At 39.2% G+C, this 21611-nt stretch overlaps 1 protein-coding gene across 8 annotated transcripts in view; it reads right to left on the reverse strand.

The window, feature by feature from the left end:
• The window catches only part of grip1 (glutamate receptor interacting protein 1), a 308087-nt gene that overhangs the window by 171654 nt on the left and 114822 nt on the right, over positions 1–21611 (reverse strand). For 7 of the 8 annotated variants that reach the window (XM_053508663.1, XM_053508664.1, XM_053508659.1 and 4 more), the window contains exon 1: positions 3322–3463. The exons of the other annotated variant lie outside the window; for it this stretch is intronic. In XM_053508663.1, coding sequence (XP_053364638.1) covers positions 3322–3454 — 133 coding nt within the window. In that variant the 5' untranslated portion in view covers positions 3455–3463. Of the gene's footprint in view, positions 1–3321; positions 3464–21611 lie in introns of those variants that run through there. 8 annotated transcript variants of the gene reach the window in all.

The following is a 21611-nucleotide window of genomic DNA, read 5'->3' on the forward strand; positions in this document are numbered from 1 at the left end:
CAATATGAGGGCATGACATTTTCCCGCAATTTCATTTCCTATAGATCATTGTATGATCCTCGTATAAGGACTGTTGGGTATAATTCTTTTGCTAAACCTCTTTCTGTTTGAGGACGTTGATTAGGTTTATAGTTATCAGGTGCAAATAATACGAGGAACAGTGGGGAGAGTTTGCAAACTACGGTATATAACAGTGGAGTCTACAGTAGGTCTCAATCTGCTGTGATGCTCATCCTTCATTACAAAGAAATAATAATAATAATAATACAATATATAATATAATAATATATTACACATATTAATACTGTACCAGATCATTTAATAAAATCCAGATATAGAATACTTTGCAAAAGTATTGAGCCATCACTTATTTCTAAATACTAGATCAAATTAAATGATGTGGATTAAATTGAAGAAATTGGAACAACCTTTTTTTTTTCTGCGACAGGCTGCAAAGTGCCCAAGGACAGAAATGAAAAAGTGGTTGTTAAAAGTGTGTAAAACAACCTCAGCAGCAACCTCATTTCCCCTCTCGTCTGTTCCAACCACTCAGCATTCAGCATCACCAGTATACTAATATCACCAGTCTGATCACTGTTAGTTAAATGTTTTTTTTTTTTCATACTTGAATGATTTATAAGTCACTGTCTGGCTTAACAAACAACATTCAGTCCTCTGTAACTAGTGTAAAACTCGTGCAGGTTCTTCCTGGCGTAGATAGTATTGTATGGCTGGGGTTCTTCGTGGCATGACTGCCGTCACTCTACGTGCTCAGTGTAGGAGAAATAAGTACCAGCTAACGCAGCATCACCACATGAGCTCCTGGAATAGAAATAAAGTGTCTGCGTTGAGCTTTAAAAGTGTGACACAAGTAAACAATTAATTACCAGCGCTTTCCTTTTTTATTTTTCAAGTCGTGTCAACAAACGTTATATGTCTAAAGCGCTAGATTCACTTTTATACTTTTGAGTTGGATGCGTTAGTGGTTAGTATTAGACGTACAGTAGCATGTGGGGGAGCAAGACTTTTGCACTGTACAACAAACTCACCCAAACACTTATACACTTCCTAATCCAATCAATCAATCAATCAATCAATCACATAGCAGGTTGAAATCTTCTGTTAATGTTCACGTCATACAACAGAATGTGGATAATGTGATCAGTGACTTTGACCATGAGTTTGACAAAGAACAGGTCACATGGGGATATCAAGACTGGATTAAACTTGCAGTTAATTAAATAAGCACTCCTTACAACTGTGAGGAGTGGGAAAGGATCTCAGGAAGCACAATGCACAGAACGTTAAAGCAGATCAGCTACATCACCAGAAGACCACACCGGGTTCCAATCAAGTCAGCTAACAACAAGAGTCTGGGGCTACAGGGGGGAAAAAAAAAAGACCAGACGATGCTTTTCTATTCTTGGCCAGTTTCTGTGAGCCTTAACAGCCTGACAAACACAATGACTTCCACTGACAGCATGATCTTCTGGTTTCTGTGCAGGGTTTACTGTACCTCTGAAAAATTCTTCTCTGTGCAACAGATATACTTTTAATGACGGTGCATTAGTTGGATATCCAGTAGGAGCCACATGTACTTCTAGCATGTGTGTAATGTTCAACATCTGGAGGACATGAAATTATTTACCAGTGTCTCGCATTTTACCTGTTCTAGCTTAAAACTTACTTTTTAAGATTTCAGGTTAATGAAGGAAAATAACACAGAAGCACCAAACATCCCGTAGCGAAATCCCCAGTGTTGAATCAGCAGCCATGTGTTGAAGTGATAACCTACAGTAGAGTCTCTATAAAGAACTGGTTAGACTGTCTCAAAAGTGTCAAATCAACACTGGGGATTTCACTGTGCAATGAAGACAGGTTTGGTTTTCTTTTTGGTCAAAATGCTGGTGCCATTGGGCATTAGTGACTCTGCGGTAGGTTTCTCAACCAGCCCCGGTTCGATTCCCACCCAATGCCCAAACAACAGCCACTGAATCCCAAGCCTGGATAAAATGGGAGGGTTTTGTCAAGAAGAGCATTAGGTGTAAAACCTGTGCCAAGTTGTGTGCGGATCAGATGGTTGCTGTGGCCACCCCTCGATGGGAGTCAAGACAGGGTTAAGGGCCCTGCAACTTAGCTGTGCTGGGTCTTGAACCCCTGACCTTCCGATCAGTAACCCAGTTACCCACAGCCTTAACTGTTTGAGCTATTAGGCCTTAATGACATGAGAACAACATTGACCGACATGTCCCCAACACAATGCTGCAAAAAAAACCTTCAAAACTATATAAATACCAAACCAAGAGCCCCAACACGACTCAAACCCAGAACATGCTGCTGATGTTAGTGAAAAAAAGTACAAGATAACTCTAATTTACTAAAATATTAAATTGGAAAGCAGCCAAAAGGATTTTTTTTTAAATCTGCTTAATGTCAAAGTCAGCTGATTAAATATTGATTGGCAGACATTTATCCACAGGAATAAGAGCCAAAGAGTAAGGGGGGGGTCTTATAGGCCCTGCAGATAGAGATCACTGTATATGAGCGGGAGGGAAATAGCAGGACTCTTAAGGAAATTAATCATCTCTGAGTTTTTTGTATCTGGTTCATGCGACAAGGTTTGCTTTGTGACCACCTGGAGGCCACAGAAGACCAGCCAAGAGGGCGCTTGTAACGGCTGAAGGCGAAAGGGCAGAGGCTTGAGGCCACCCCAGGGTCCATCTGTGCGTGCAGAGAGCAAGAATGCAGCAGATGAAGAGGTGTGTGCATTATGAGGGTCCTTTAGAGGAGATCAAAAGAGCTAGACAAGAGCAGTGGTGTGTTTTACAACAAGGAGAGCTGTAGAGCGCCACGCTTTTAGAATCCATGAGGGAGGGGGGTGATCTCTCTTTCTCTCTCTCTCTCTCTCTCTCACATACACACACGAACACACACATGGGGGTCATGTAAGATGAGAGAGAATGTCAACACTCTGGGACCCACCAGCATGTGAGCACTCAGGCGGAACATGTCCATGCGAGGCGTGCACGGGACACTATTTACGACCGACACGACATTAAAGTCACCTCGATCAATACGAATAAACGCTAACCAATACATGCCATTTATCAGAGCAAGCGCTTCCAGTGACAGCCCCTGACACACGCTTACACGCAACTTCAAACCTCCAGTAACCTGGTCACACTCCGTAGCGTTCCCAAAGTCAGCAAAGTCAGCCTTCCTCTGCGTCAAAGCTAGCTCATGGCTAATGATTCACACTAAAAATAAAACGATAGAAAGTCCTGCGTGTCTCCCGATAGCTGGCACAGTTTAAGCACTTACTGTGCAGGTGCTCGGAAGCGTAGTAGTACACATCCTCATAGCCCTCGTGATAATCCTCCTCGGGTCGGTACTTTTTGCCCTTGCGCCTCCGGGACCTGCGGATCTGCTTGACGAAGCCGAGGAAGCGCTCCATGGTGCGAAATCTGGATGCAGACAGACGCTGTAGTTTGGTCGCTGCAGCAGCAGCAGCAGTGGCGCCGATGTTGCACGTGTGTATGTGCCTCACAAAGAGATCCCTCCAGGGAGTAGAAGAAAGAGGCAGGGAGCGGTGAAAGAGCAGAGGAGGAGGACGAGGAGGAGGAGGAAGAGGGAGATTTCAGTCCTCCGGGATGTAGGAAGCCGGGTCAAATATCAGCTCCGGGAGCACTTGTGCAGACCTGATCATCTCGTCTGAGCGGACAGCAGCAGTGTAGCTCCGCTCTCAGCCCAGCCTTCAGTCCCCACTCTCAGCTGAGCATGTGGGCGAGTGCCAGAAAGGCTGTGCGCATTGTGGAGAATATGGAAAGCAGGAGGGAGGGCGGGGTAAAACACTCACACACACACAGGCTTGCTCCTCACCCTTCTTCCTGTGAGACAAAGAGATAAAGTTCAAAGGACCTGGCAAGCGAGCGAGGAATCCCGTGGCTGCAAGTTTGCACCGTCCCTGTGTCGATATCCCAGCATTCCCTCCTTCACCTTCTGCTCAATCATTACCAAGGAGGGCTTGCGAGATGTCTGAGCGAGAGTGTAAGTGACAATGAACGAGACACTAGACTCAAATGATTTATATTACAACAAGATTCTAATATACAACAGACGACAGATGCGAATTTTCTGCAAGAACAGATTTGACAAAAAAGGCTTACATATGAACGGAAAATATTAACATTTTCTATGACGACAGAACCCTAGCGTTTTCATCCATAATGCCGGATAAAAATCGACTTTATTATATTAGCGAGGCTTCGGAAATCAAGATGCGCGACCCATAATTGCATCACACCACGCTGAATCAAAATCCAATCCAATCCTAAGGTGCAGAGAAACTCCCACATCTATTCTCTGCCCCTGCTCTGTAACTGCAGCTTAATTGAGAGGAATGATGGATAACGTGGACATGCTGGAGCGAGCGGACGAGGGAGGGCGTGATATTTGGGCTGCCAAACAAACAAAAGGCTGCACCGCCCACCGGCACGAACCCCGACCTCTTCACCACTGTGGCCACCGTGCACACCGGCTCAAACGCTCACAGAAAACAGCATTAGCCTGAGCACCGAGTGTTAATTAGGCTTGGAGCAAAATCGGGCTCATTAACACCCTCGATAGTGCCAGTCAGGTGCCAGTCCCAAGTGGCAAACCTAGCACAATGTCTCACGTTTCCAATAAGGGGGTGGGATTTCAGTTTTGACAGAACAAAAAGAAGAGCAGGCACCCCGACATTCTGCTCCCACCCCAGAGTGTGATGTGTGCAAATGTAGGCCATCCGTACTCAGCACCAGGATATGTTAGGAAGCACACTTTACAATAAACAATGAAGCACTCACAGCAATCAGGGCGGCTCATGCTAGGACATGCCACCAGCTTGTTTGAGAAAGCCTGCTCAAGCGCACATTGTGTTCTGAATTGCACTGACACGCACATCCACCAAGGGCTGCACTTGCCTCTCTCTGGGCCAGCGGGGGGTCTGTTTTTGTCCCTTGTTTTGTTGCACGTAATCCCGCCGCACTGCAAATCTTCTGTCAAAAAAAAAAAACAACACATCTATATTCAGAGATGAATATTTCACTGACAGATGCAAATAGAAGCAACAGGAAGAGGATGCAACAGTGCTGCAACATCTCATCTTATATCACACAGCTGTTGATCAGGGGGAACTGATTAATTTTCCAAAACAGCAGGTTTAGATTAAGTGACTTGTTCAAATGCATTATTGTTAGGACACAGGAATGTTCATACGGTAGCAAACACTAACACTAAAAAAAGATCAGTTACAGTCTGTGTTCCAGTATGTTCTGATATGGGGGTGTCTTTAGGATGGAGGACTTGGTGGGTTCCTCAGTAAAAGCAACATGTGACTGATTACTTTTCATGCTGTGACTTCAGCAACAGCAGCAGCTTGTTTCAAACTCCTGTTGTTTTACCAGGAGACAGCTCAAAAAAAAAAAAAGAAGAAAAAAAAAGCAAGCAGCAAATCTAAGCAATAAGACGGTATTTATATTGAACTAACAAAAAGGAGAAAGAGAGAGAGAACTGAACAGGGGAAGGCATGTTCAATACCATGGATAATGGACTCAAATTCACTAGGTTTTTCTTCTGTAACTTGCTGGGTACCATACCCATCTACAGTACACCCTCCTTAGTGCACTACACAAGCAACAGACATCATTTACCACATTTGGTAGACGTCTTTATTCAGATCAAATTAAATAGGTTTTTTGAAGTTTCCATCAATAAATGCTTCTTTATACTGGTTCATCAGACAACTGACTAGAAGTACCATTACTCAAACACTCTTAAGACTTTTTTTAAAAGTGTTAATTAGAATACCTAAAAAAAAGAAAAGTGCCATTTCATGAACTGTGGCTCAAATAATAACACTATTAAAAAATATTTGCTAATAATCAGAGGTGAGTAGTAATGAGTTACATTTACTTAAGTAACTTTCTGAAGAAAAAAAAAAAAAAAAGAGTTTAGACAAAAACAAATATAACAAATGAATTAAATTATTATAAATATATCAGCGGTATCTGATATTTCTATTTTTATGGGTTTAAAAAAACAAATAGACTATATGGTATAGTTAGTTTTTAAAAGTTTTGAATAGTTAAAAAAAATGCTCGGGTGGTAAAGCCGGGATTTTAGCTTAAGTTTTTATGCATATAATACAGTCATTGTATACAGTACATTGAGCTAGAGCATCACAGCGTTAGCACCATTAGCATAACCATTCTGGTGAAGTTTTGTTGTGTTGGAAACCGGCCTGATGTGATACAAATGTCAGAGCCGTTTTTCATCCCAGTTTTTCGTAATATCCATCTACATCACACCGGCATGTAACAAATATATTTGTTTTTAATAAAAACAGATTATTGTTCACTACGTCTAATCACACTATTGTAAAAGTGAAACAGCTGCGGTTCATGTCATTGTGATAACGGATTGTAACTGTTTTTACCAGGTCCCTCCACTAGGGGCGCTCAACGAATCCACTGAATCCTTGTTTCCTAAACAACTCAGTCAGCCACTAGCTAACAACTACTGTACTTAGAAAAACTAAATTGTGTAATTTTCAGTTTGTATTTATGTAAGTTGTTAGCAACAAGATAACTTAGGACTCAACTGATCTGAGTAAATGAAGAGAATGATTCGCGATGCATTCGGATTTCTCATCTCTAGACAGCAAAGGAAACATGTCGCGGAAAAAAATAAAGTTTCTTTCATTTGTTTTGCTGGACACAGTTTTTGGTAAAGTAAGACGCTTCTACATGTTCTAATGTTATTTTCTATCTGCTGAGTCATTTGGAGGACAACTGATTATACAGTACATCTTACACTGGAAATAGTTTACACTGTTCGAACACACAGTGGTGTGAAAAACTATTTGCCCCCTTCCTGATTTCTTATTCTTTTGCATGTTTGTCACACAAAATGTTTCTGATCATCAAACACATTTAACTATTATTCAAAGATAACACAAGTAAACACAAAATGCAGTTTTTAAATGATGGTTTTTATTATTTAGGGAGAAAAAAAATCCAAACCTACATGGCCCTGTGTGAAAAAGTGATTGCCCCCCTTGTTAAAAAATAACTTAACTGTGGTTTATCACACCTGAGTTCAATTTCTGTAGTCACCCCCAGGCCTGATTACTGCCACACCTGTTTCAATCAAGAAATCACTTAAGTAGGAGCTACCTGACACAGAGAAGTAGACCAAAAGCACCTCAAATGCTAGACATCATGCCAAGATCCGAAGAAATTCAGGAACAATGAGAACAAAAGTAATTAAGATCTATCAGTCTGGTAAAGGTTATAAAGCCATTTCTAAAGCTTTGGGATTTCAGCGAACCACAGTGAGAGCCATTATCCACAAATGGCAAAAACATGGAACAGTGGAACATGGAACAGTTACCCCAAGAACGCAGAGACAACTCATCTGAGAGGCCACAAAAGACCCCAGGACAACATCTAAAGAACTGCAGGCCTCACTTGCCTTAATTAAGGTCAGTGTTCACGACTCCACCATAAGAAAGAGACTGGGCAAAAACGGCCTGCATGGCAGATTTCCAAGGCGCAAACCACTTTTAAGCAAAAAGAACATTAAGGCTTGTCTCAATTTTGCTAAAAAACATCTCAATGATTGCCAAGACTTTTGGGAAAATACCTCGTGGACCGACGAGACAAAAGTTGAACTTTTTGGAAGGTGCGTGTCCCGTTACATCTGGCGTAAAAGTAACACAGCATTTCAGAAAAAGAACATCATACCAACAGTAAAATATGGTGGTGGTAGTGTGATGGTCTGGGGTTGTTTTGCTGCGTCAGGACCTGGAAGGCTTGCTGTGATAGATGGAACCATGAATTTTACTGTCTATTAAAAAATCCTGAAGAAGAATGTCCGGCCATCTGTTCGCCAACTCAAGCTGAAGTGATTTTGGGTGCTGCAGCAGGACAATGACCCAAAACACACCAGCAAATCCACCTCTGAATGGCTGAAGAAAAACAAAATGAAGACTTTGGAGTGGGTTAGTCAAAGTCCTGACCTGAATCCTATTGAGATGTTGTGGCATGACCTTAAAAAGGCGGTTCATGCTAGAAAACCCTCAAATAAAGCTGAATTACCACAATTCTGCAAAGATGAGTGGGCCAAAATTCCTCCAGAGCGCTGTAAAAGACTCGTTGCAAGTTATCGCAAACGCTTGATTGCAGTTATTGCTGCTAAGGGTGGCCCAACCAGTTATTAGGTTCAGGGGGCAATTACTTTTTCACACAGGGCCATGTAGGTTTGGATTTTTTTTCTCCCTAAATAATAAAAACCATCATTTAAAAACTGCATTTTGTGTTTACTTGTGTTATCTTTGACTAATAGTTAAATGTGTTTGATGAGCAGAAACATTTTGTGTGACAAACATGCAAAAGAATAAGAAATCAGGAAGGGGGCAAATAGTTTTGTACAGATGTACAGATCACTGTACATGTGTGTAACCTACAGTAGGTATTTGTTTTTTTAAATGCTCTATGTTATGAAAAAGTGAGATTAGGAAGTGTGTTTCTTGTTCCTTAATTTGCTATTTTGTAAGGACATTTAGTTTTATTTATTTTAATACATTAATTTCATTTATTTGAAAATGTCACAATTTGTACATTTCATATATATATATATATAAATCAGACATTACAATGAAACAGTTACACGAGTATCTTTTCACCGAATACCTTTTTACTCTTACTTGAGTAATATTTTGGGTGATGACTTTTTACTTATACTTAAGTAACATTATTTTGAAGTACAGCTACTCTTACTTGAGTACAATTTTTAGCTCCTCTACCCACCTCTGCTAATTATGTGTAAAACCCAAATATCTGAGACTCAAAACAAAACCTTCAGTACATTTTAAGAGTACTTGTGTTTTAATTTAAAAAGAACCTGTAAAAGGAAATAGGATTAAAAAGAGTAGTTTATCTTACAGTAAATCAAAGTTCAGTTGCATTTAAATATATTTTTTGTAGATCTTGGTTGTTTTAAACTTTCCTGCTCTGCACAGTGAGGGTGAAGTTCGTCTCCTGGAATGCGAGAACAATGAAAGGCCAAATTCCACAACCCTCGTTCCGTGCAGAAATGCATTCCAGAGTTCAGATGAGACTCATGTGAAGCTTCTGCAGTCACACTGAGCTACAGTAAAATCAAGCAAAGTGTGTGCTATCTTTATACTTTTTACAAATTGAACTGATCCGGTAAAAGAAAAGAGTTCAATCTGTATTAAAAGCACAGCCCCAACTGCTTTCAATCAGCAGATAGAGTTTGTAAAAAAGCAAAGAGTTTGTTCCCTCATCCGCTGAGGCAGCATTCCTTCATCACCCCCCCAAGACCTTTACCTGACTCCTAGAGTGTATACAGTGCATGCACATCATCATCCCTGTGCTTTGGTGCGTGTAAGTACATACATTTACTTGTGAATAGTGAAATCGTGGCAGTACTGTATGGATATGTAACTCTTTCTGAACACTAAAGCAGGACTAAGCAGGAACCCCCTCTCTCTCTCTCTTATGCTCATTTACTCACTTTCTCTCTCTCGCTAAGAATGACCTACAATACCGCACTGCATCTTGTGTTCATGACTTGGCAAAATGAAATTTCAAGTTATGCAGCAAAAATCTAGGGTCATAATGTGAGCCATTTAACACCACAGAAAAGAAAAAAAGAAAGGGAGTGTATGCACACAGAGAGGGAAAGAGCAAAGCATCCACTTGTTATTCAGGCAGAAAAGCTGCGATGCCTGCTTAGGTGTTCGAGCCACTTTGTTGTACTGCGTTCACTCCACAAAAGAATCAAAGCTCATACCTCATCCTAAACTGCCACGGATAATTACAAACGACCGTGAACTTAAAATGAGATCCAGCACGAAGGGAAATGACATTCGATTAGAGCAGGTAATTTCCCATGATGGAATAAAACGTCACGCTATTTAACAGAAATTCTGTGCAGCTGATAGAATTTGGAAAATACAGAAGAGTGCTGAGTCAAATGAAAAATGAACACACAGGCAACCAGATTTATTTCATGCTGATGCTGTATTATGTGCATTCTTCTCTCACAAAAGAAACCACCACACTCTCTCTCTCCTACTCTCTCTCTCTCTCTCTCTCTCTGCTGTTAGCAAGCATTACGGTGTCTGTGTTTTCATTTTCAGCTCATCCATTTAACTTTCCTTCTCCGAGTGAACTAGTGGACAGGGGCTATATATTAGAAATGTTAAAAATCAAATTACTGTGCGGCGCTCATCTCCAGGAGCTTCATGCATATTTTTTTAGACAGCCTAGTATGAGAGATTTACAAATGCTGAAGTCGTAAAATAATGAAATAACCCGGCTTTACAGAGAGCTGACCCTGAATGAATCACTCTACTAAATAAGGTTAATTAGGCTTATTACAGCAGACTTTTGGAACAGTTTGTAAAATTTGCACAGCAAAAAAAAATAATAAAATCCGACAGTATGTAGTCTCTTGTTAAACTGATAACTTTCCGCTCTAAAGCTGATCCATGTGTAATAGCCTCATAAAATCTTTAATATATGCACCCATGTGACCATGTAATTATAATTTCTGTATTAATGCACCAGGTTGTTAAGCACTCAAGCCATTGTTCTGGCCATAGACTAGCCCAAGTGTCTGTTACATGGCTTAGCACACAAAGAGTACTGTTAGGAAAGGGAGGTATAAAACACAATGTTGATGAATTGGGTTAAACCATGTAGCACTAAAGTATTAAAACTTTTAAAAGTCCTGAAATCCTGTGCAACTTGTCATTGCTCATACAAAACAATAAACCCTTTATCCAGTCACTCTTTTCTTACGTTTCACACTCCAGTCCAGTAGGGGGCAGTATTGCACCAAACACCCAAAAACTCAAAAGAAGAAAAAGTGCTGTTCTTACAAACCAGGAGTTTTACTTTGCAAACGTTGCAAGAGAATTGTATTTTCTGCAAAAGCTCTGGTTTATTTTAAAAAAAGGATTCTATTTTAGACCATTAAAAGTTGAAGAGTTTACCTAAATATTTTTTCCAAAGTATAAACAGATTCAATAAATCAAATCGACAAAAAAAGATTGATTATATTTTGTAATAGACTCAATCGCACAGCTCACAAATTGCTATACCACAAAGTTCCACCAAGGATTTACATTATCAATGAAAAAAAAACACATTTAATTGGTTTTTAGTTAGCTATAGTTTATGTACATTCAAGAGACAAGTTAGCGCCTGTTACATTATTGCTAAGTTAACATTATACAAACGTATACCTTTTTCTATCCTGAAGAATATTACAAAGTGCTGACACCTAAGGCAGCGCAGTAGCCTTGCACCTCCAGGGTCGGGGTTTGATTCCCATCTTGGAGTCTGTGTGCATGGAGTTTGCATGTTCTCGCCCTTGCTTGGTGGGTTTCCTGCGAGTACTCCCACAGTCCAAGACATGCAGATTAGACTAACATGGTGTGTGTGCCCTGCAATAGACTGGCACCCAGCCAGGGTGTACCCCAACCTCGTGCCGCAAGTCCCCTAGAATAGGTCCTCCCAAAAGACCCTGTTTACAGAATGAAGCGGTATAGACGATGAGTAAGTGAGCGGACCTCCAAGACGCCTTCCATAAAAGCTAAATAAATGTCTCTTAACAAAAAATATTACCACAACTACAGTAATTCACTTTTCTTTGATAAACAAACAAAACAAATCTGATTACAATTATAAAGATTACATTTAGTGTGCTACATACAAGTGTAAAAAAAAAAAAAAAAATCATAATCACATTACAATGGTAGAAAAGTCGACAGTGGTGTTACAGGAAAAATTGTTAACATCAGGGTGGCAACAGTAAGAGTGCTTTTACACTATGGGCTGAGGCACGGACCACATTGGACTGTAAAGACTGTATTGATCAGCATACCTTCTCAAGTCCATTCCAAAAAAGTCGTCCTCGAGTGCTTGAATCAAATATGAAAGCCAACTTATACCTTGCATGGAAGCGAACCGCTTTAAAGAAACATTACCAGCATCATCAACGCCATGTGTCTCCTCTAAAATGTCTGTAAGAGCGCACACAGGAGAGTCACTCTTGGCTGGCCAGAGGCGGAGTGGGGAGGGGAGGACCAGTAAAACCTGTGCATGGTACGAATTAATCATGCCTAGTGTGAAAGCAGCCAAGCGTCCCGCAGCACAAGACTTCAACAGACCGCCCTGTCTATGTGCCGATGTTTTCATTTCCAGCTTGAACTTCTCTTCTCTGAGACAAATGACGGACAGACCCCTTCCGACAGCTGACTCTTGTGTGCACAACATTTGCATTTTATAAGAAGTCTGTCAGTCTGACTGAGGCTTGCAGGAGGCAGGGAGAAGGTCTTTTGTATTCCGTTTCCTTGCACATAGGTATAAGCACAGGAGAGCTGATATATCCCCAGCTCTCTGGATTAGATTTTCCCCCCACTACAGAACACCTGCAATGATGCGTTTACTCTCTCAGATCTTCTTCCGTCTATTCGCTGAGCAGAGAGCCTGTGGTTTGCATTCTTCTCAGTTTAGCTGTTATTATGACATTCCTGTCGCCTGTTTCAGAACAGCAGTCTTTTATAATGCATGTTTGAAGCAAAACCTAAACAGAGGTAATGGAGGGGTTTGCAGGTCACAATTGAACCTCTTTCAAAAGGGCTCAACATTCCAAGAGCTCCACGCTGATCCTGTCATCACTTCGCTAAAAAAAGGGGAAAGCTCTTAATCCCTACTCATACCCCTTCGAAAAGCAGTGTGTCATGGCAGCAGAGTTAGAGAAAATCCTCACGATGACTTCCGTGTTTGAAATCAGGAGAGGAAATTCGAAGAAAGACAGAGGAAGTGACAACTGCGTGGATGTTCATGCACAGAGTAGATCTAAATAAGGCCAATGAAGTGTCAGGGTGTACAGGGGGGAGGAAATACCCAGCAAGTGGAAGACATCTGAAGCCTTAAAAAGCACAGAGGGGCCACAATTAACCATGCTACATTACATATGCTGTATTAGGCACAAGGAAGGCCTTCTGCCCTTTAATACACTTATAGTACTGGAAAAAAGTATTTGCCCCTTTCTTTTTTTGCATATTTGTATCACTTAAAGGATTGCGATCAACAACCAAAGTTCGATATTACACAAAGATAACCTTAATAAAGTTTTTAAATAATGCTTTCATTCATCAAGGTGAAAAACTTTCCAAACGTACCTGGCACTATGTTAAATAGTAATCGGCCCTTTGCTAAATCATGGTTAAACTGTATTTTGGAAATCCAATAACAACTGAGAAACAAAGTAACTGACGTGTATCAGTCTGGAAAAGGTTACAAAGCCATTTTCGAAAAAAATTGGATCAATGGTGTACCTTCCAAGGTGTGGAAAACTCATCCAGAAACTCATAAAAGAACCCAGAACAACATCTTAAGGATATAATGGCATCAACTGAAGAGTTCCAAGATGAAACATGGTGGTGGTAGTGTGATGGTCTGGGGCTGCTTTGCAGCTTCAGGTCCTAGACGACGTGCTATAAATGATGGAACCATAAATTCTGCGCTCTACCAGAAAATCCTGAAGGAAAAAGTGCACTTGTTTGTGACCTTAGGCTCAAGCACACTTGGATTATCGAGCAGGACCATAATCCAAAACACACTAGCAAGTATAGTTTTGAAGTGGCCTAGTCAAAGACTGAACCTAAACCTGATTAGGATCCTTAAACAGGCCATTCATGTTTGAAAACCCTTTATTGTGGCTGAATTAAAATAATTCTTCACAGAAGAGTGGGACAAATTTCTTCCACAGTGATGTCGCAAAATCACATCGCAAATGCACATGAAGAAATGCCTGATTGCATTTCTTCGTGCCAAGGGTTACAATACATGGTTATTAGGTAAACTAGCAATTACTTTTTCACATACGGCCAGGCAGGTTTAAACATTTTGTATTTTTTTCTTAAGAAAATAAATCATTTATATGCATTTTGTATTTACTCCCGCTATCTTTGTGTAATGTTAAATTTAGTTTGATGATGATTAAAAATAGACAGATAAAAAAAAAGTTATTGTTTGCAGAAAACACCTAAATTAATCAAATGAAGGAAAGACTGACTGTTGTTAGCAAAGGTATTTGGTATCAGGTATCAGTCTAATACTGTGCTCATATCCTCATATGCAGGTGCATGAGATGAGCTCACGTCACTAGAAGGCAGAAACAGTCTGTCATCCTCTAAAATATTTATCCTTGGCATTCAAACAATGCTACAAAAAAAAAACATCCAATAAGTGCCAACAGCATCAATGCGTAGAATTTTATTTAACCATATGACAAATTCTGCTTTTTAAAATGTAAAATATTTTTTAGTAGTTTATGTTGTGACTTCACCAATAATGTGACCACACTGTGGTTGCCATGGTACCAAAGGGCCCCTAAGAGCCAACTAGGAGCAAGGAGATATGTAATAATACCTGGCTTTTTCACTTATCACAGTTGCACGTAGTAAAAAAAAAAAAAAAAAATTAACCTAGAAAAAGAAAAAAATAATAATTCTCAAATGCATTTGTGAAACCCATCAAGCTCCATGATGAAACTGGCTCTCATGAAGACCTTCCCAGGAAAACAAACCCAAAACCTCCATTTGCAGCAGAAAAGAAGTTTATTTAGAGACCACGGAATTAGAAAAAGTGTCCAAACGTTTCACTTGTAATATAAAAAAAATTAAAATAAAAATCCAAGGCAAACTCTGAAATATTTTAAGAGGTTATGTTTATTCATGCACTTAATACTTGTTCAGAGCTTCATCATCATTACTGTAGGGCCATAATATTAACATTACAAATTTAAAATAAAGTAGAACGTGAGCTGTAGGAAGACCAGTGGAGAGTGGAAAGAGCTGTAGTGGTGGACAAGTCTTGTCTAATCTTGGTCAACCAGAGGCTGAGTTGCATCAGCAGTCATGCACACATCCTTACAGGGATAAAGAACTGCTCCAGGGCAAAGCTCTTCCTTAGTAGAGGATTCTATCTCAGCAGAAAGAGCAACACTCATCAAGAGATCTTCCTTTCAACCAGGCCATGAAACTTACACATGGCTGACTGTTTCACATCCCTCTGTGCAAAAATCCATCACAAACACGCTTTCATCCAAAGTTTTTTTGCACATGGTTTAAGTCTTTATTGACTCAAGTTGTGTGAGCATTTCTAGTGGTTGGATTAAAAAAAAATAAAAAATCTTGCAGAAAGCTAGGAAATGAAACGATGAGCTGCAGATGGGACGTGGGAATGAAACATAAGGGGAGGTGGGAAGTGACAGATTGGTCAAATCACATTCAGATCAGGGCATAAATTAGCTGAAATTGGAAATGAGGATGGCATGAAGAAACAGACGATTAGAATTCCGAGCCTGGGTTAGGACTTTGTCACAGCAGCACATTCGGAGGATCATTAGTAGGAGAGAAAGCCTTTCACACTTGCAGGAAATGCATGCATGTGCAAGAACTACAGTTAGAAAATGGGTAAAATACAACAAAAAATAAGACACATTTTCTAACATCAAATCAGAGTTTATTTAAAATTAAAAGAAAAAGAGGTTAAAATATAACTCAATAATGTTAGATATAACAGGCCTCAAATCATCTTAGAAAAATGCATTCATTAAATTAATAAAGATCAGCTACTCTGAGCTAATTTCTGTTTTTCAACTTTAACATAAAAAAGTGCTATAACCATTTAGGTCAGTCTGTCAAAACTTTTTTTTTTTTTTTTTTTAAATACAGAGCAAGTCCAATGAGCAACTTTATAAGTAAAATAAGGCCACTTTCTAGCTCACTGAATCTAGGCTGTGGTTTTAATATCTCAGATGGTTGAGAGAGTCACTTGACATGCACATCTCTACAGGCGACAGTGCGACTTGACAATGTGTCTAAAGATCAAAGGAAGAGATAAGTAAAAAGCTAACGTCCTAAAATAACCTACACCTCTGGGCATCATAATCCAGTCCTATATGAACACAATAAGAATAAAGACCCGTGCGTCCATTAGGGATGCAATTTAATTTTTTTTTTATATATATCCTGATTCTATATACATACAGTTGTGCTCAAAAGTTTGCATACCCTGAAAGAAATTCTTCAACATTGCAACATGTTTTTGGAAAACAGGACTGATAATGCAAAACTATTTTTTTAGTTATAGTCATTAATTATCACATAGTTGTTTGACTCATTATTAAAACCTAAGGAGAACTAAAATCACACAAACAACTCCGATCAAAATTTTACACATCCTTAAATTTTTGGTCACATTATAAACACACATTGATACACAAATAAAATTTTCTATTAAAGGGATGTTTTCACACCTGTGACTTATTGTAATTGGTGTCGGTGCATAAATAGTGAGTTTCTCAGCTCATGAGGTGATGCACTGATATAGCTGGATACTGCAGCAAGTGGGAAGACAAAAGAACTGCCAATGGACCTGTGTAATGAGATAGTTGAACTTTATGAAGCAGAAAAAAGATATAAAAAGATCTCTTGACACTTGAAAATGCCAGTCAGTACTGCTCAAACTCTGATAAAGAGGTGGGAAATAAGAGGTTCTGTTGATACTAAGCCATGGTCATGTAGACCAAGAAAGATTTCACCCACTACTGCCTGAAGAATTATTTGGGACATAAAGAAAAGTCCACAAACAGCTTCGAGAGAAATATAAGGTACTCTGGTGGTGTTGTTTCAAAGAACACAATAAGGAGGTACTGAGCCGTTACTGCGCCCATGCCACAAAAGAAGTCCACCTGAAGTACACCAGACAGCAACTAGAGACCTCACAGCTTCTGGAGCAGGGTCATTTAGAGTGATGAGACAAAAATTTAACTTTAACCAAGTCTATTGTAAAAAGTACACCAACCCTACTATAAAACATGGTGGTGGATCTCTTATGGATTGGAGCTGCATGAGCTCCAGTGGGACAGATAAGTTCTTGGATGTTCCAACATGACAAATATCCAATGAACAAGACCAAGTTGACCCTCCAATGACTATCTCATAAAAAGATGAAGGTTCTGGAGCAGCCAACTCAATCTCCTGACCTCAATATCATTGAACCACTTTGGGGAGATCTCAAACTTACAGTTTATGCAAGACAACCAAAAGGTTTTACACAAACTAGAGGCATTTTGAAAGAAGAATGAGCAGTTATACCAGCTCATGCCAGTGTTGCCAACTCGTCAGTAAGGAAAGTAGCTATTAGCTGTCGTAGAAGTCGCTAGATGACGTCATCACGTAATTTGCATAATGCACGCTGCACAGTGTGAAAAAGCAGCTTTACATGCTTCTCCAACGTGATCACATGCCAGCATAGAACAGTGTTCAGCGATAACTAATGCCATGGTGGCTTCAGCTTTTTTTGAAGAGTCATTTTTTTTTACCATAAATGGCAGTTTGTTTTGTGTAAAACTATTGTAAGGCTTTGCCTTTTGTGTATGTTTCTGAGTTGACATGTGGTTTTTTATATCGCAAAGTTTGGCATAAAAATCAGTCTTGCAATACAGGCAGTATGCCCGTGTATTATCTCCAATAAAAGGCTTCAACCATCCGTTGAATTCAGGATTTGATTCCCACTCCTTTCTGAATTTCTGAAAGTATAGTTTTGACTGAGACATGATGAACTAGCGAGCTATATGTTTATGTTAAAGTCACAGAGAAGCACACACACAAAAGGCCTGCGAGAGGACAGGACTGTCTGTGAGTGCTTTGGGACTGGGGAGGGGCCGGCGGCGGTAGCTGCTGTGGCAAGTTGAGAAGAGTCAGTACAGACACATCAGAGTCTCCAAAAGTCTCCAGTAACACAAGAAAAAGTCGCCAGATTTGTCGCTAGTCGCTTTTTAAAAAAAATTGTCGCTAGAGGGATTTGAAAAGTCGCCAAATATAGCGACAAAGTCGCTAAGTTGGCAACACTGGCTCATGCTCATATAAGGACCCCATTATTATTACAAATAAATAATGCATGCCATCAATACATGATTCATTTTGCCTTCTAACTCATGTTCTCTATAAAAAAAAAAATTAAAAAAAATTAAGTATGCAAACTTTTTGGCACAACAGAATGCTAAACAAACAGTAAATAATTCATTCCTACTGTACTGTATTGCCACACAAAATGCTACAGTTTAGAGGACACTAATTGTAATATTATAGGGAAATGGCAACATTTTACCACCTTAAATGCAAGCATATACAAATGAAAAAATATCTAATAAATAAATAAATGAGATTCATTTAAGATTCGAGTCAGTCTCGAAATACATGAATTGTCACACAAACGAATTGCATTACATAAAAGAATAAATCCTTCGATCCTGATCGACAGTTTTTAAAAATTTTACAGGCCATTGGAGGACTTTTTTTCTTTTTTTCTTTTTTTTTAAACACACAACAGACACCTCATCTATTTTTTTTTGGTCCAATAATCACATTAACTTTCAGTCTATTGGAAGACTTTTTTTGTACAACTTTCTGCTGCTGCAGTTTTGCTTAGATTTCCTAGCAATATAAAGTTACCTAATGGGGTGTGATACAGCTTGTGTGACAGAGCAGTAGGGAAAACTGCATTAGAGGAACACTCCGCAGAGTTACACTGATTGCATTTTGTAGCGAGTTGAATTAAAGCTACAGCATGACATCATCTTATCTAGCGAGCCACGGAATATGGTAAAAACTGAATTAATGAATTATCAGAGACGTCATCTCTACAAACAAAAACGATGCCACTTTGGTCTAAAACAGAGACATCAGCCATACAGTATCAAAGCGTAAACACGGACACCGTAGTTTTCGTTCAGGACCTTTTAACTTCCTCGAAAAAAATTCCAGACCACATGACTCAAGGGCTATCAGGATAATGGAAGGTAATGGCATCTCATCCCATTTACAGCCTTTCGCATCCCAAGATGCATCACTAACAAGCTTAGACAAAGCATTAATACACTAATAGACTTGGAGAAAGAAGCATTTTGTTATGACAAGCACACCTGCTGTTTAAAAGAGCGGCCAGGGGTGTCTGGAGGTTTTAGCACAAGTGTTTCAATATGGTTTTATTTGCATAAAAAGACAGTAACATGCTTTTTCCCCCAAGTTATTAGATCTTACCTGGAGATCACTTTAATAAAAACAGATCCAGAATAATATTAAGTGCAAGTGTTATACTGTATATAAAGCATTTCAACCATTCTTCATTATAAGTGTCATGGCCTCCCAATTATCAAGAAAGCACAACTTCTTTACTGTTCTTTACATTAAATTACAATTATGACTGTTAATGGTGATATACTTAACTCATTAAAGGTATGACTAAACAAGACAGATGGCATGCCAAGACGAATGTCTATAAACTGAAAAAAGCACGAGAGGTAAATTAAGGTCATTTATCCAAGGAGAAAAGGAAAGGCACAGCACTAAATCCAGCCTGTAGCAGTGAGGATGTACCGCTGTCTGCCTGAAGCTCTCAATAAGCCGATCAAGCACAGCTGAAAGGAAAAGTCCCGACAATTGATTATAAGACCTGCTCTTTCTTGGGAGGTCTACTTAGGTTATGTAAGGATAGAAAAAATGCAAGGGGACACACCATTTAACCTGACTGACTACATTTCCATCACTTCCAAACCATGATCAGTGTAGTAGTGCACTGCAGTATACGTCAAAGGGAAGTAGGAGCATTTCTTTTCAGGGAAGCTCTGGAGACATAAATAAATCAAATAGATGATCAAAGGGGAAAAAAAAAATTGATTTTACAGTAAGAACCTTAGCAGATGTCAAGGATGGCATAATAGGGAAGGGAATCACCAGGGACCACATGATATGATGTTTTCATTATCATGATACACAGATGGCAAATAAATTTTCATATAATGATTTTTTTACACAATGTACAGTATACACAATTAAATTTTATATAATAAATGCTTGTCAAACAAAAATAAATAAGAAAAGGCCAAAGCTATTAAGTGTACAATTTGAAAAACGAGAAGAAACAGGCAGAAGACAAGGGCATGCAGCGACTTTGTCATCACTTTCTGATTATAATATTATGTATGTAGTAAAATGGGCTAGTGCTACAGTAGTGTAACACTTGCTGTATTGCTAGCTCATGGTTCACAACACTGGAGATCATTTTCACACCGACGATAATATCTGCATTAAGTCGGTCAAGGTGGTTGTATGGGTTATTTCATGCATTTGCATATACAGTAAATATAATTCTCCTATAGTTATATTATGATTACTTACTTGTGTTAAATAAAAATGTCTGAATCAAACCTTTAAGGAAAGCTTTTATTTCCTTTTTCCTCCAGTGAAGCACTGAAAGGGAGATACACCACCGTGCACGATTATAGACAACATTACGTTTAAATTTATAGTGACGGCAGTGCATGTGATGTGTGCAAGTGTTTTTTTTCTGCTTTTGGTCATGCTTGAATTATATGACCATCATCATCATCATCATCATCATCACCACCACCACCACCTTCTTATCGAAAGGGAATCGCATTTAACTGCTCTCTTCACTTTAATCCTCTATAAACTATGAGCCATTTAACACACTCACTTCTAGCAGGTACGAGGGTATATAAAAAAAAAGGAACAAAGTGAAAGCAATTAACTTTAATAATGAGAGGTCACAATGTCACACCTGGGAAAAGACTTTCCAAAAGGTTACATTAATAAGCTATGCATCTGTCCACACAGACACACGCACACACCTTTCCAGCCAATGATGACAGCAGTTAGTTTAAAATGGCAGCCGGGGCATCATAATAGCTCTAATCAATGGAACATTACAGTCTGTGTAATTAGAATGCACTTCAGAGAAATAACCTTGAGCTCCACGGCTCAGCTCGGGTAACCGTGGGTCACATTAGAGGAACGTCCTCGCTTCCCTCCCAGACGCACCGACTGAATCACGGCCAGAACATATCAATTTTCACGAATCAAAACAAACGATCCGTGTGCCCTCAAAAGTTGGTGTGACAAAAAAAACAAAGGAGTGCCTCTTTGACCTTGAGAATAACAAGCAGCACGCGTTCACCTCCATCTTTTTTTTCTAGTTTTGAAAAGCTGGAATACGAGAAAAAAAATAAAAATAAAAGTATTTTCTGCTGTTTAATATTCAAGAGCGAAAACACCCCCAGTGCTTCACAGTAAAGTTAATAACTGTTGATGAATATCTGACTTTTTAAAAAACAATCTACAAACACTTTTAAAAGCTCGTGTTCAAAGTGTCATGATGAAGAAAAGAGCAAATCAGATCAATAGATAGGATGCCAAGGCAAGAAGAAAGGAAGAACAAAGCTCAGAGAGGAATTTTATAACTGTAGATATTGCAATATTAGTGCTCTCAATTCTGATTGATCAAAAGTTGATTCATATTCCATAACTCTGTTCAGCTCTGTTACAGTGATAAATAAGATTCTAATCACATGATTATACCCAAAAACACTTCTTTTAATATGTTGTTTCTATAGTAACAACACATTTACATGGACGTTCGTGGTGAAAAATAAAAATAAAA

Source organism: Clarias gariepinus, chromosome 12, assembly GCF_024256425.1.
Source record: "Clarias gariepinus isolate MV-2021 ecotype Netherlands chromosome 12, CGAR_prim_01v2, whole genome shotgun sequence".
NCBI classification, from domain to species: domain Eukaryota; kingdom Metazoa; phylum Chordata; class Actinopteri; order Siluriformes; family Clariidae; genus Clarias; species Clarias gariepinus.